The following is a 16285-nucleotide window of genomic DNA, read 5'->3' as shown; positions in this document are numbered from 1 at the left end:
GTTCCCGTTTGGAAAGCAAGGCACTCGTACCGTGCTGCTCTCTATATTCTTGTCTCTAGTCTTAGCCCTTGGTCCTTGTTGCTCACAGGCTGCTCAAGGTGGGCTTGGACCGATACCTCAGTGGGGGCATCCATGGACAGGCAGGTGCTCTTCGTGGAGTAGACAGCAAAAATTCATAACGAGATGCAGAATGCGATGGGAGGTATTAAGGACCAGAACAGCTGAGTCCCTTGGGTTGGCAGTTCGTGGGGATGAGCGGTACAAAGCCTGAGAAGGCGAGTTAGCAGGCTGCGTGCAGCTGGATTTCTTCGGGCTGCTCAGAGCAGGTCTGCGGCTGCGCTGGTCTGAGGAGAAGAGTGAAGCAGCAGAGTGATGAAGCAGCAACAGGCTCTTAAGGGTTTTGAGGCAGGATTTTGAACAGCTAGAACAAGTGATGCTAGAACAGCTGGTGGAGAGTCTGAGCTTTCTGTTCCTCATTCCCAATCTTTTTATGGTAGTTGATTAATTTTCACTTGCTGTAGCTCTTCCACCTTTAGAGGTTACATATTAAGTCAATGTGTAACGTACTTTTCTATCATTAGTGTAAAGGAGCAAACCAACCAACTTTTGACATCGTTTAATACTGTCCTTCATAAACTTCTCTTTACAACCATCCACGATAGGATCTTACTTAGTTTGCTTCCCGTCTTCTGCCTGAACCACAGTTTGTTGGTGGAGATGGTGGCTCTCCAGATGGCTTTGTACACTTCCAACCCAGCACTGCTGCTTGGATGAGCTCTTTCTGGAGATGCCTTTCTTCCTCCTGCCCTCTCTTCAGTGGAAGAAAGCTGGGTGTTGTTTCTTGTCTCACCTAAATAAAAAAAACCTTAATGCATATATGACCTTCCCTTCTGGTGGCAGCTTTTCTCTCTGTTTCCGCGGGAGTCAGAGCGTACGGCTCCTTACCTGCACGTGTACCTGTTGAGGGCTGGCTGCAGCCTGGTCACTACCCGTCAATTCACAATTCTGTTAGCTGGGTCTCACAGTTACTAATTAGCTCTCTGGCATATTAACAAAACAAACGGTGTGCTGCAAACACCAACTGCAGATGAAGGGGCAACTATTTGATTTCTATAGCTTAACATCTGGCAGTTTCAACCTTGTACAGTTATGCATTTTGATCATTCCATCTGGTTTTGCGCATCAGCAGTATCTGCAGTACAGAACACTAGAGTACGAAGGAAAATGTTGTCTCTAAGTAAAATCTATGCCTTCTCACGTTTTATTTTTTTATTTTTTTTTTTTACTCAAAACACCAGGAGAACCAGAAGCCCAGAATCCTTTTTTCTACCCTCTCCCACTATACACGTACACACGCTCCAAACCTTGAAGCAGTCCAGATCAGAAGCTGCAGTCATTTCCTGAGCTTTTCATTTTTTTAAGGAAAAGAAATAAAGCATCAAGATCAACTGTTCTCAAACTGTTATTCCTTATCTAAAATTATCCATATTGCACTACAAATCCAACCGTTGATGTCATGAGAAGGGTAATGAAAGTCTACCATGGCTTAATTTTCACATTTTCACAATGTCAGACATCTCTTGCAGCAGAGATTGCTGTCCTTTTAAGTGCAGAATATTCCCTTTTTCAATGGAAATTGAACCTCCTTTCTTTTAAGAGGAAAAAAAAAAAAATCTGATACAGTCGGGTACAATAATCAAGAAGAGCTTTGGCTTTCCACCAGGGATCTGACTTGCTCTTTTCTAAATAAATATTATTGTACTGTAAACAAATGATGAACAGAAGTAAAAAGAGAGAAGTAAATGATGTAGTTAAGACTACACCTAGATCTGCCAGTTCCAAACACGGCTGCGGGGCTGCTGGAGGACCGTGCAAAATCGATGCTAACGTCCTTGCTTTCATCTAGTATGAAATGGTGCCTTAAGAAATGAGTTGCTCCTTTTAGTGGATGAAATGTTGATCCAAATAATCTGAGGTTCCTCTCATCTCCCCTTTTGCCCTTTGTATTGCTTATTTGCTGGGTGCAGAGTGAATCAGCCATAATAAGGTGGAGAAAGTTCAAAGATGAGAAAATAAAGCTTGCATGAATGTTGCTTTCTGTTTTGCTCAGGACAGATATAGATGCTTGCACATAATTGTTCTTGTACATGAAACATAAAATTTTGTTTCCTATGGAGATGCTGTTTAGCTAACTGGGTGCTTGAAATCTTTTTGTTGTGGTTAAGTCACAAATGCCTGAGACGGCGCTGTGAAACCTATTGTCAGACACTGGAGCCATCGCTTTCCCTCAGGCACTGTAATTTATGCACAAAATCTGGGATTCAAAAGAAAAAATTAGAGCCTACATTTGGCATACTGTAGCTTGCATTTGCCTGATCTGTTTGTTGGGGGACAAAAGCCCATGGCCACGTGAATGTAGTTGTCTGTAATTGAGGGCATATTTTCTGTATGTGCTTTAGCCATTTTATAGCCTTCCTCTGCTCTCCTCTCCCTCAGCAAATCCATATGTCCTGTAGCTGAGTTTCTAGCATTTGTAGATATAGAATGTCATGAACAGAATCATTTTGTCCATTTCAGGTAAAGTCCTATCCAATTCTTGTTTCTATTTTGTGTCCTTTGTAGGAAGGATCAGAATGTGCTATCACCAGTCAATTGCTGGAATCTCCTGCTAAATCAGGTGAAGCGGGAGAGCAGGGATCACACCACTCTAAGTGACATCTATCTCAACAACATCATCCCGCGCTTTGTCCAGGTCAGCGAAGATTCGGGGCGCCTGTTCAAGAAGGTAACTGAGTGCTACAACACATGCGTTTTTGTTTGGCCCTTCTGAAATACAAAGTTTTAGGTATTACTTCTGGTGGATCAATTTATTGTTGACTGTGCCTAACACGTGGGGCTTTTTCCTCTTTGTGGATAACTGTGCTTGACTTACTTTTGATTTCTTCAGTAATTTTCTTCTTCTAGTATTTTAGGATTTTCCAAAAAGTGGTCAGTTGAGATTTGTTAGTCTAAATTCAGGCCATGTTTTTTTCTCTTAACCTGCTCACAGTTTTGTATGCATTTTGAAACTTCTATTAAATAAGCAGAAACCCTCCAGATCTTCAACTCTGAATATAGTCAGGAACAGCGCTCTCTCTCAAAAAAAAATTTGTATCTGCCACAGAGGAGAAACCACAGTTAAAAGAAAAATTAGGGAGAATTCCTACCATGCTAGATAACAAAAGGAAGTATTGTCCTTCTCTGGAAAAAGGAGAAAATGCAGCTGAGGTCTCATTTGTTACCCTTGTCCCCTTTCTCTCCCCTTGATTTCCACCTGGAAAAAAAGGTGGGACAGTGTGGGAGGGTATTTTTCTATTAAGAATCTGTTCTTCCAGTTGAAGAAACATGATATGGAAGCTTTGAAACTCCTATTAAATGGTAATGCCAAGTCTCTTCGGAGATTTGTCAATTGCTGTAACATCTGCTAGTTAACATGTTAAAAACGTTGCAGGTCTAACTTTGGAAGCAATTTCTCTTCCCCCACCCCCTTGCAGTGTTTCATGATCTCGGAGAGTTATTTCTACTATTGCAAGGCCTGGAGAAGGGGGTTGCAGAAGGACTCGAGCTTTCTAAGAAATACTTTTGTGGAGACTCATCCTAAATCACATTACCTCCGAGAGAGAAATGGAAGAGGAACATTTTTGATAAAATACTCCTAGCGTACTTTCATGTCTGTCTTTTTGCCTTTAGTGGTGTCAGTTGTTACACCAAAAGAGCATTATGTTAGTAGTATGTGACTAAAAATAAAATCTGTTTAGGTGCAGTCGGCAGTAATTGGAGGCCTTGTTGGCTTTTCAACTCTGGTCTTGACAGTCTTTTGAAATGTCTTGAGGAAAGAGTTTTCACATACTGCTTAACATCTCGGTATTGCTTTAACTGGTAAAGAGAGTCTGTATAATGCAGTCGGTTTAGACTGCTGGAAAGTGAACAATGCTCAATATTGTGCGTGGTATTTCATGTCAGGATGCACTTGAAGGAGCAGCATCTTGTTGTGTGTTACCTGGAGAGCAGGATGCGTTTGCTCTTTTACAGCAGGTATTTGTGTGTGTTGGCAACTGATTTCTATAGGAGAATGAAAATAAGTACAAGTGCCCTGTTGTGTTCCTTGTCCTCTGTGTATTTCTTGACTTTTTAATGGATAGCAACGGAGTATGAAAAACATATTCAGGTGTTACATTCGGCTTCTCTTTTACTTCATTTTTTGAGACGTTGCCCAAGCAGAGGAAGAGCCTTCTCTTTTTCAAGTAACGTCACACTAAGGCCTTTTTGACCTTTTAAAACTTTCTGGTAATTACATTATGGTCGATTAGATACTTACACGGGATTATTGAATGGCAGTTACTCTTCAATTCCTCTAATCCTTCCAAAGGATAAGTAATCTCCCCACTGAATTTCAACAAGGGCTGTGCTTGAGGAAGGTGGCTGAGAAAATGCCTCGGCGAAGAAGTGCATGGAAATTGATATTATGCCAGTTTGGCTGGAAGCTAGCATCTTAATTTACAGCTCCTTGTATAAGCATGTTTGTGCCCCGTTTTGTTTTATTTTGGGCAATAGGACTTGAATAAAAACAAACACGTAACTGACCAACCACAAAATACCCCTCTGGTTTCTTTCTCACAGACCAAACGCAAACTCCATGTTAATTTGTGCAAACAAAAGGCACTTGTTACTAAATTCCAACTACTTGTAGTCTGCCTGTTTGCCAGGCATACCAAATGGGCTGAAGGCCAAAGCAGGTATTAGATTACTATTCCACTCGTGCTGGGTGCTTAAAAACAAAAGTTGCGTCCTGTCTTATCCAGAGTGTCACATAGTTGAATAAGATAGCAACTGTTAAATAGAGAATTTTGGCTGAACTTGGATCTGCTGCTACTTGTGCTTTTTCACTAGAATCTCTTGCCTTCCTGAGCTGCAAGAAGCAGCGTGAATTGGAACAAAAACTACTGTGGGTTAAAAACCAGATGTGGTGTGTGGTTAAAATATTGCAAATCAGATTTATATTCCATGGATTTAAAAAAATGCTATCCCTTTATAAAACCCCTATGTAGCATCCTTCTAGTACTCAGTATATCCCAAGAGCAGTACAATCTTCAGCATATCGCTGGACCATAAGCAGACAAATGGTGCCTTTTCCTGGATGAAATAACAGGGACCAGTGGATGTAGTCACCTGTGCAGGGTTGCTGAGCAAGTCACTGGCAAAACCAGGACACCTTTCTGGTCAGTATCTGTAGGTATTGAAGGGGAATAATTAGGTGACTTGGCAAGATATTTAGGAGTGGCATACATTTTTGTGCCTCTAACCAGAAGTTAAAACCATGCTAACCCAGAGGGAAATCAGTCCTTTTGATGAGAAAATCTAAGAGAATGTTCTCCTCCCTCTCCCCCTTGGCTTCTCCCATCCTTTTTGAAACTTTTGAGACATCCCTTCCCATTTTTTAATGGAGAAGAGCTACCATAGTATGTGACAGCTCAGAAAACAGAGTGCTTTTTAGGAATCTTGAAACAGATGTAGTTTATGCAGGAGCTACATGGAAAATAATGCTACTGTGCCATGCTGCAAAACTTGCCATGAAGCTGTGGAAGGCAAATTTGGAGGTCCCAATCAAAAACCCAATGTGAACGAGCTCAGAATGACATAGCTGAATGAGTGTGGTGCTACATCTCATCAAATTGTGTAGCTTCTCCACAGATCTAATTAGCCGGGCTACGTCAGTGAAAGAACTGGCTGTATGACTTTGGAGACCTGAGTTTCCTGCCCCTCTTGTGCGCTGCGGTCATTCCAGCTCGTTCCCTGATTCCGCCCTATCTCCTCTCTGGTCTAACGCATGCAGGATAGTCAAGCTAAAATGCACTGCGGTTTCATGAAATGCAGCCTGCAGGAGGAAGAGCCTTAGCTGTGATGCTGTTAGGGCACTCAGGTTTGACTTAACACAAGAGCTTTGTTTTTACTGTTTTCCAATGGAAATTGTAGCTGTTGGAATTGCGCTGCCAGTCTTAGTGCTGGTTTGGGAGCTCTCTGTCCTTGTCTCATGCTGCACGGGGAATCTTATGTTAAAAACAAGGACACTTTGTTATTTGAAAGTCTGAGGAACAGTGTATTTACACTTCTGTTTGGAACAAACTTTCTAAAAAAGTTACACGTGACTGGCTGATTGCAGGTGCTCTAGTAACTACATTTGGGAACTATTCACTGGGTTGTAAATAATGCTATGAGGTATGGACAGGATAGCAATATAGAGATGCTCATTTGCTGAGGGCAGTTGAAATAAAATCCTGAGGCATGAGATACTTTTCTTGGGCCATTTATAATTTAGGGCTTTCTCGAATCAGTGCTTGGTATCATGCTGGGATTGAGCAGGCGAGCTAGGAGGGACAGACAGGCTACAAAGGGTGTACTTAAGGTCCCTTTTGTTGTTAAACTCTTGAGTTGCTGTATCTCGCACTGTCTGAAGTGGTGAGCTTTTTCAAATGAGAGATCTAAGTACAGTGTGCAGCTGTAATCTGCGGAGGGCCTGGACGGGTGTGATAAAGTCTGTGGTGGGAAGGAAGCACATCCTCGGGGCGGCAGAGATGCAGAGGGAAGCAGGGTGGGAGCCAGCTGTGTTGCAGCTGGAGCAGCACAGAGCCAGAGGTGGGCAAACCCGGGCTCTCTCTATCCGGGAGAGCATCAGTAGCGGTGGCGATGTGGGGTTTGTCTCTTCCAGCGACTGCGGTGGCGAATCCTCAGGCTGAGGCAGATTCTCGTGTGTTCACTCTTGGACCCCTCGGACCAGTTATACGAAGTGCACAGCAGTGCTGACGGTCAAGCTTGGATGGGTCTGTCTTGAAATCGGTGAACTTCTGAAATGCCAGCGGTGGTACCTGCATTGCACACAGGTTTTCAGAGGATTTATGTTTGCGGTGTTTGGATTTGCGGTGTCATGGGAAGCCTGCATGGTCTGTGGCTTTGTCTCATGCAGTTTTTCTGTTTGTCTCTTATGATGAAGAGATCCCTCTCGAGGGCGGTGTTACAATGTGGAGGGTCTTATTTGTTTGAGTGCTAGATGGAAGCTTGCCAGCCATTTCAAAGGTATCTTTGCTGATAAGAGAAGCTGTGTTTGCTGCCAAAGGCAGCACTGAAGTGGTGCTGGATGTACAGTGTGTGTCAGCCCCCTTTCTTCCTGCCTCTCCGTTTTCTTTACTTCCTCAGTTAGCTCTCCCTGCAAAACCTTGACGTGTCTCGGCGCTGGGCTGTTTGCACCAAACGTGGTTTTGTATCTTACTGGAAACTTGCAACCTAAGGCGTGGGTATTCTTTGAACACTGTATTCTTACCATGCCCTTCCTTTTAGTTTCTTCTGAAGAAACACTTTTATATTTCAGTAAAAGATGTCAGTAAGGGGCTTGCAAATGGATCCCATTGGTGTTGTTGGGGATCCAGCATTTGGCTTCAGCGGCACCGGTGGCCCCAGGAACGATGTCCGCAATTCTGTGCTACTACAAAAGAAAAGGAAGATAAATGGTGAAAAAAGTAACTGATCTCTTGAGCAAATAAAACTGGGGGGACACTGGTGGAATTGTCCTAATAACAAATTGTTGCACCTTGGGAAGGAGGTAATATTTGCTTATTTGTCCAACAGTTAATGATTTAGCCCTGGGTTTCATACAAGGTTGAAGTTTAAAGCCCGTGTGCCACCCAGCGTTGCTGTTCTGGTCGCCTCTCCCTCTCCTGGAAGACCATCCGGCTTTGATGTCAGCGCCTCTTCTCGTGCATGCTCATTTTCATTCCTCCATCTACTTTTGTGGAGAGCAGTCCTTTGATTTCTTTCTGCTTATCTTCCTTCAGCATGGTCCCTTTATATATTTATATGTATGTACTCAAAATATTCTTCCATTTGAGCTGATTCCCGTTTTGATTTCCCCTTTTCTCCCTTTTTGCTCTATCCCCCTCACCCTGTCGTTTTTATATGGCCCTTGGTTTCTCTGCATGGTACAACCTTTCTGTTTCTCTCATGGTTATCAGGTTTTCTTGCCTACGGACGTGTATTTTTAGTGGGACCCCTTGGTATTATTTATACACGTATAGACTTTTGAGAAGCAGTCTCTTTAATTTGGTGTCTTTAATCACTCTTTCTCTGTTGTCTTTTTGAGATTTCCCTAGAAGCAGACTGATAGTCTTGTTCAAATTTTAGGAAAAAAAAAAAAATCTTTTTTAAAAGAATGGACTGTAGAAGCCTCAGTCACTTTGAGTAGTTTCTGAACAAACTGATTTTTTTCAATTTGACAGATTTTTGCGTGACAGAATTGTGAAGTAACTGGAAAGCCTTCATAGGCAGAAAGGCAGATTTCTTCTGCGTATGTTTAGGTTCCTGTGCCCAGAGGGGCCTGAGGACAGGCAGTGGCTGTCGGCCGGCTGCTTTCTGGAGCTGGGCCTCTGAACGGAGCCAGGTGCCTTCTCGGCATCTGCCTCCCTTGCTGTGACCTGTACCTTTCATGCAGCGTTGGTCCTGCGGCGTTTGAAACGTACATCTTCTGCTCGGTTTTTAAGGTGGGGCTCTTTGCAGCAGTGTTAACTGGGAGGCTCGCTGGAGATGCTCGGGGCAGTAACCCTGTCCTGCCCTGCTCTCTGGCTTGTTCAGGTGGATGTGTCCTCTCGGCACAGAGCAGCGGGGACAGGGAGGGGTGGTTGCCCTCCAAATGTTGCTTTGAGAGCGTAGCATTCCTTTACACCAGTGTATCAAGCTCAGTTATGATCTTTACGGGGAGAAAGCCCTGTAAGGAATGAAGAAAACAAAACTGAGGATTTGAGATTTGCTTCCTGTTTAGTACCTTTGATCATGGAAAAAACCAGTTTATCTACTAGTCCACTGCACGGTGTCTGATGTGAAATGAAAAATCCACAATGAGTTGGTTAGAAGCCTTGCAGTAATCAAGCAAGAAGAATTATTAATTCTCTTAAGGGGTCTGTGCTTAAGATGACCTACTTTACAGCTGCAGTATGTCTCATTGCTGCGTTGGTACCAGAATATGAAAAATCTTAAAATACACCACACATGGAAAAGCCACATACATGAAAGAGGTACACCGGCCAAAATGCTGGGCCTTTGTAAAAATATTTCTCCATAGCAGTGTAAACAGGCAAATATACAAATGCAGTAGGTAAAACTGTCACTGAGGTGCGGGGTTGGTAAGTACATGCCGTATCCCCGCTCTCATGCTTGCATCCTTGCCCGCTGCGTCTTCCTCTGCCTTAGGTGCTTCAGGAAATAGTGATGTTGAGTTCTTACTGTTTTCCCCAAAATTAAAGGACGCAGAGGCCTGTTGTGGAATGATACTTTCTGATTTCTCACTGGGGAAATGAAATCTCCCGGTTTTCCTACCTGCTTATTTTTAGATCAAGTGGGATGGGGGAAGGGAGAGGGAGTGAACTAATTTGTGCGGTGCTCTTATCTGAGTTAGCAGTACATAAATGTGCTTCTGAGTTAGAGATTCGATTCTCCCCACCCGTAAGTGGAGCGGATGGTTCCTGTTTTGCCGCTAACACTGTACCCGCTCGGGTACAGTGATGCGATCAGGGCCCATTGCCCAGGGTGATGTACTGAATACTGAAGGCTACAGCTGGAGTAATTCTACTGCATATGTTACAGGCTAAAAATGTCACTTCTGCATATAGATTGGGCAAGGAATACACTGCATTTGGCCCTATTTAATGTGTGAAAGTAGTCCATTTTGTTTCTAATTTCCTATATGCTTACGTTGTCTTCACTACACCAGTATGCTTGGCTTTATTTTGCTGCAGTGTGAATTCAGGTCAGCCAGGAACAAGGTAACAGCACTTGTACGCTCCGGGTCATTCATCCAACTGTGATCCCCCCGGTCGGTTTTTCCTAGAGAGACATCGCAGCAGTTTGAAAAAGGGTATTGGGGGAAGTCGGTAACACAAAGCTGTCGTGCAGAGCATTGGAAGTGTGAGCAGAATTACAGAACGTTACTTCCAGGATTTTACAGGACTACTCCACTTGCTGGTAGGTCTTGCCGCCTTCTGAAGCCCATTTCACGTGTGGTACATTCAATGAGGGCAAATGTAGTTGGCTTCACAACAAGAATGAATGCTCTCAGCCATAAAATTGCTTGATTTGCTGGGATTGAGTGCCTGAAGCCCAAGATGCAATAGGATCAGCACAGAATTCTGCAAAAAACAGGAGAAAAAAGGGGTGAGGGTTGTTCAGGAGCAACTCTTTCAGCCCAGATTATGGGAGGCAGCGGTGTGACGTGGTTTCATGTAGGAATGGCTTTTCAGAGTACAGTATTTCACTGTAATAAGGAAAATTCCTTATTACTGACATAGTGGTGAAAGAAATCACTAGTGAAATGGTGGAGAAAACGAGATAATATAACTGTAATTTAAATATGACTGACCAATGCATAATGGATCATTAAACTAGAAACTGATGATCTATCACCCCAAATATGCATGTATATTATATGGCATACATTTTGTTTTCCTAGCTTTTCTTTAGATTCTGGAGAGTTTGAAGCTTTAGAAGAAGTCTTTACAAAATTCCTATTCTATAGGGCAGTGTGATAATGGCCCAACACTTTATCCGTAAAAGTTATGGGAGAAACTTGCATAAAACTTGCATAGGCTTCAGGTAGGTTACAGGCTTCATTGAGAGTCATGTGAAATTGTAAAAGAAGGGATACATTTATAACAAATGGATTGGACTGATGGTGATGATGGAGTCTATACAGTGAAGGTAGTTGATTGTTTAGATGAGAACATGAAGGTGATAAATCACATTTGCCTCTGCATGCAAATGAATTAAAGGCAGACCTACTTAAAAAAAAAGAAAGAGAAAAGAAAAAACCCATTATCAAGAGTCTACCTATAAAGAATTCTAAACTTCAGTTAGCAAATTCTACTTAAGTGCTACATGTATTATCTTGGAAAATGTAACTGGCAAGCCTTCTCTTTAACAAACTTCATAAGTAGATGTTAACTAATGCACAATTAAATACCCTGTATTGTAACCTTGATTTAGACAGGAATAAAAAAGGATCTTGCACTTCTGCAGATTTCCTCAGTGGTCTCAGCAAGAACTCAATCCACTTGCCCCTCAGCTCCCACTGTTGATTCAAAAAAACATTGGAACATTTAAGGTTTGTTTTCCATCTATATATATATCTAATTATTCCTTTTTAAAAGATGTAGAGAAATGGTCCTGTTAGAGAGCGGTTTTCAGAATCAGCAGATTTGGGTTCCTGTCCTGTCACTGGCTGATATAATTTTAGGCAATGTGTTAGATAAAATCTCTTATCTCTTTGTGTTCGCATTCACCCACCGATCCCTTGCTGTTGTTGAGTTTATACAGAAAGCATCTCCTGAACTTCACGGTATGTTTGTTTTGAAGCCATACCATCTTTCTATCAGATTTGGAACTACGTTACTGAGGCTTGAGATCCAGGGCATAAAATGTTGACAGCATTCCTTAGCTCTCATATTTATTATCCCCCCTAAATATTTTGAAGCTGAAGTCGTTAATGTTTGGTGGAATGCGGAACAGCCAAGAGAGTGCTGCAGTAGATCCCAAAAACATCTTGATTAAATTAGAGGGGAGGTGGAGGGGAGGAGGGCTGGAACAAAGAGGCCGTTGAGGAGCTGGCACGGCGCGCTGGGAATTTATGTTCCAGCGAGGGGTGGCAGCAACCTACAGCTCTGCACGTGGTGCATAGACACCCTGTTGTAACAAAGGAGTATGTGTGCATGTGTGAGCGTGTATGTTTATGCATGTGCGTGCACACACGCTTAGGGCAGCTTCTTCTGCTGCTTTCCTCTTTGGGGCTGAAGAAAAGACTTGAAAAAGGCAGCTTGTGAGAAAAATACTGAGGTTGCAAGTTCGCTCTCCTGGGCAACAGTTACTGTTGTCACTGTGCTGAAATGACTGACTTGTTCGCTTGGGTGCTGTTGATAATTGTGCTGATTTGCAGAGGAAGGAAAGCCTGTGTTTATCCCCGATCAGCGCCTGCCTCTGCAGCGGCACAGGTGAGGGGATGCTGGCAGCCGGCTTCCCCCTTCCCCAGCCTGGGGCGTGTGGTGGGCTCCCATGCTGTGCCCTCTTCTAAGAGCATTAGTGATGCGTGGCAAACTAGATCATCTCCCAGATCAAGAGGACGAGTGTTTAGCCCTGATGGGAAAAGGAGGAGACAAGGTTTGTGGGGATACCCCCTCCTCACATGCACACATGGTTTATTGTTGGAGCCACTCAGATAAGATTTTGTTGCACAAGCCCTTGCTCAGGCTGTTCAAGGGTTGTACAGATAGACTCTAGTTGCAGGTACAGCCAGGAATAGATAATAATACAATTTATCAGATTTTCTTTTATTTAGTGCTTTTTCCTGGGAGATTGTTTACAAAACGAATCATTCTAAACTCTGTCTGCCCTTGAAAAACATCATCTAGTATGTGATGTTGAAATAGAAATTGATACCTGGAGATGTCTGCAACTACAGAGACTATGTGATTGTTTTTCCTTGGCACATGTTTTATTCATAATTCCACGCCACATTCTAGCATGATCTTGAAATCTCTTATGCCTGTATGGTGATGGTTAAGATCAGGAGTCTTTAATCTGGATGCACTTTGAACTCCATGGGACCTCAGAAAAGTTCTCTGTGTGTATCAGGTCCACCACCCCCTGCAGTGCTTGAGCAACAACTTTTTTGCTAATGTCTAAGGTATTTTCTTTTAACTTTCCCAAGCTAACCGTTCTGCCTCCAGTGTATTTTCACTTATCAGGGTCAGCTAGCTCTGGTTTTTTCTCCTAACCTTTTTTTTTTTTTCTTCGGTGGAATCAGTACGGGGAGCAGCATTAAATTGACAGTGTTCATTGCGTAGCTGTTGTTTTCATGACACCTGTGATCTATCTTACCTTCATCTTAATGTAAGGTTTTTTCCAGTCCAGCAACCTGGCAGTTTCTTTCTTGAGAGCTCATTTGGAAGCACAAAGAGTTTTGTGTTTTGGCAATTTCACTACTACTTTTATTCTTCAACCTAAATATGCATTAAAATATTCATTTTAATTTATTTCACATAACTGATGCTTCAGCAGTTTGTACAGTGAATGAGCAATTTTATGCAAGAAATAAGCAAACGGGCTGAAAAGAGCCGGGTAAAAGGCAGATGATTGGCCCAGTCCAGGCAGTTTAACCAGCACAGTGAAGCGTGCTGCTGAAAAGCTCCTTCTGTGTGAAAAGTTCAGTGCTCAAGGCATTTAAAACAGACCCAGCCAGTCACTTTCATTAATCATCTCCAATGTTGAGAAGGCGGCAGTGATAAAATGTTTGCGACCCATATCACTGCAATGGTGAGCAGCAGCTTCAGCTTTTTTTCTGCTCTCAGAGATGGAAAAATGGTAGATCTTGTTTCTGCAAACTTTCTGGGAGATTGGGAATCACCAGCTTTTCTCTTTTCTTTAAATTAAAGGCTCCTCAGAACAAGCAGGATGGTCCCCTTTGTCAGCATTTGTGTCAGACAGTTGTTTTTCCAGTAGCACATCTGGCCGCCTGGGGAGCAGGGTTAGGATCAGGGGACTGGAGCGTATGAAAATGCGAAGGACCTGACCGTGGATGCTTCTGCTCGTGTGTCCTGTTGTGCTGCCGGCAGCGCGATGCCAGGCTGGTCCGAAGGGGTTACAACATACATAAATAGTCTACAATAAGACATCTGTCATCTCAGAAGCACCGAAAAATCTGAGCACTGCTAAACTAGACAGTATTCATAAAAAGATAATTTAAAATTAAATTATATCATCTTTCTCTTTTTGCTTTTTAATTTATCAGTATGTTTTGTTTTGTTTTTTTTCCCCTCATGGCTTAACTCTATCTTGACTTCTTAGGCAGAAATGCTGGTTTCAGAGTGGGTTTGTCTGCATTACCTCTTCATCTTTTTCTTTTCCTGAACTTTGTAGGCATAAATAATCTTGAACCAATCAAATTTGCTTGTCCGGGTAGATGCTGTATACTTCTAACATGCAGAGCATGAAGGTTCAGTCAGGCAAACACTGCCTTAGTAGGTAGTGAATGAAGAAAATCTATAAACTGAATAAAGTTATCCTTGTTACATGTAGCAGTAGATGCATTTGCGCTTTCTAATTACTGGGAAAATGTGGAGAAAACATAGTTAATAGATTATGAGTGTTTAAGCCTGCCTGGTTTTTTGTGAATAGAAATATTAGAGAGATAAGCATCCGCTCTCTTCCTTGACTTCTCCAATTACTCACCTGGATGGCCGATGTTAATAAAATCTCAGAAAAAGTGGAATTCAGTGTGCTTTATCTCTTTCCTGCGCCACAGAATGATTAGAGCTATGAAATTACAGACAGGGGTTTGAAAACGTTAGCGATTGCACTGCAATGCTAAGACTGCATTTCTGAGTTTTCTGTCATTAAATACTAGTACTGTTGGGATTTTTTCCGGTTAAATAAACATTTTATAGGAGCAAAGCTGCTGAAGCTGGCTGCCTCCCGTGCCGCCCCAGCAGTGAATGTCACTTGGAGATGGATCCGTCCTTTCCCTCTGGGTAGCGTGTGCGGTTGGGTTTTTTGGTTTGGACAAGGTAACAAATCCCGGTGTCTCTGTGTGCTCCCATCTCTCTGTCCGTTGGGGGAGATGCTACAACGAAAACCTTGGGGATAGACCTCGGCCCCGTAGCGTTTCCCTGTGCTCTCCGGAGCTGCTGGTACGATTCCTTCCCTTCCACCAGGCTGAGAGGAACATCTTGTCCGATGGCTGACAAAGGCAGCTCTGTGTTATACTTCTCTCCCCACCCCCATTTCCCCCTATTTTGGTACCCAGTTTACAAGGTTGACTCAGAAGCCTCTTCCTCCTGTGGTGGGCTGTACCACACTTCATGGCAGAAATAATTGCCCGTTACCCTTAATTTTGTTTTTTTTGAGGGGGCTTTCCTCTTTGGTTGTGTTTTTGGCCCAATGTATGGCTTTATAAATAGATGATAATTGACCCCTCTCATTTCCCCTCCTCTTCTTTTCTTCACCTTGAAGGGTGCGTTGTACAATGCTCTGAACCCGAGAGCTCCGGTATTTTTGTAATATGTGGCTGCTTGCTACAAGGCAGGGATGATAACCAGCTCCCTGTCAGAACAGATAGGGATTTTCCTGGAATTTCAAAGGGGTGATTGGGCGTGATAATGCGTGCCACAGAACAGGGTTGAAGCAGTAAGTTAAAATCATTTCAGCAGCCTGTTCGGGTGAACAAGATAATGGTTGGGACATCACTTCTTGGAGTCTTCAACGGCAAAGAAGGGAAACATCTGTTTGGGTCTAAGTGTAACTTTATTGGCTTTAATCTCTTTCAATAACTGCAGTCTGAAAGATGTAAGTTGTATTACAAATACAGAGATTTTTCTTGATCGCTTGTACTTCTGCTGTAGAAAAAGGGGATTTGTTAAGGTTTGTGTGCCGTGGCAGGGCTGGAGTGCACGGCTGCACCTTGCTGTGCTCCGCGAGCTGTGTCCGCAAACGCGGGCTCAGGGTGCCTTTGGACGTGTCTGAGTTTCTCTGCTTTTCTCAGCAAAGCTCTTCAGAATGTGAACAGTGACAGTTTTAGCATGAAATCCTGTCTCTAATGAAGTGAAGATTAATAGTACCGTTGAACTCGTTATGGAAGTTGCTTTGCCCTCCTTTGCATACAAGCTATATTGCATGCAGAAACCTCTCTTCAAAGAGGGCTTTGCATACAGAGGTGCCGTCTGTCGGTAATTATAGATGCGCATCTTTGGACATTCCGGTGTCTTTATTAGAAAACCAGAAGCTTATCTGTTCCTGTATTTAGCTAAAACCAAACGTGTGTGCCAGCACCAGCTCTTCATGCAGCAGCTGAGTCCCATGGCACACGACATACAAGTGCTGGCTGCTTGTTAACCTAGCAGGGAGTTTAAATAAGTAAATATATTTTTAAAATCTGACACTCGACTGCAGACTCGTTTGGGTGTCAGCTGGCTTTGACGACCAGTCGTGTCTATCTGCACCTTTTTTTTTCCTCTTTTCATTGTACGTTTTTTAGTGAAGGAAACAAGTTCATGAATCATACAGGCTTAGGTTTAACTAGGCAGCTCACTACGGCAAGTTTCCACCAGGACAGAACGATTTGTATTGATGTGCTTAAATTGTAGTGTAGTCCTTGCAGTTTAAAAAATAGAAAGCAGCCAATTGCTTTGTCTATAGAAGTAAATCCCATATTGATTTAAAA

General features: G+C 42.9%; 1 protein-coding gene across 3 annotated transcripts in view; it reads left to right on the top strand.

Moving 5' to 3' along the window:
• SRGAP2 (SLIT-ROBO Rho GTPase activating protein 2) overlaps window positions 1-16285 on the top strand; it is a 106293-nt gene that overhangs the window by 42619 nt on the left and 47389 nt on the right. For all 3 annotated transcript variants that reach the window (XM_009698094.1, XM_009698095.1, XM_009698093.1), the window contains exon 3: window positions 2623-2785. In XM_009698094.1, coding sequence (XP_009696396.1) covers window positions 2623-2785 — 163 coding nt within the window. The remainder of the gene's footprint in view (window positions 1-2622; window positions 2786-16285) is intronic.

Source organism: Cariama cristata, unplaced genomic scaffold (genome assembly GCF_000690535.1).
Source record: "Cariama cristata isolate BGI_N322 unplaced genomic scaffold, ASM69053v1 scaffold4134, whole genome shotgun sequence".
NCBI lineage: Eukaryota > Metazoa > Chordata > Aves > Cariamiformes > Cariamidae > Cariama > Cariama cristata.
The sequence above is the reverse complement of the archived record's forward strand: the minus strand, read 5'-3'. Positions and strand labels throughout refer to the sequence as shown.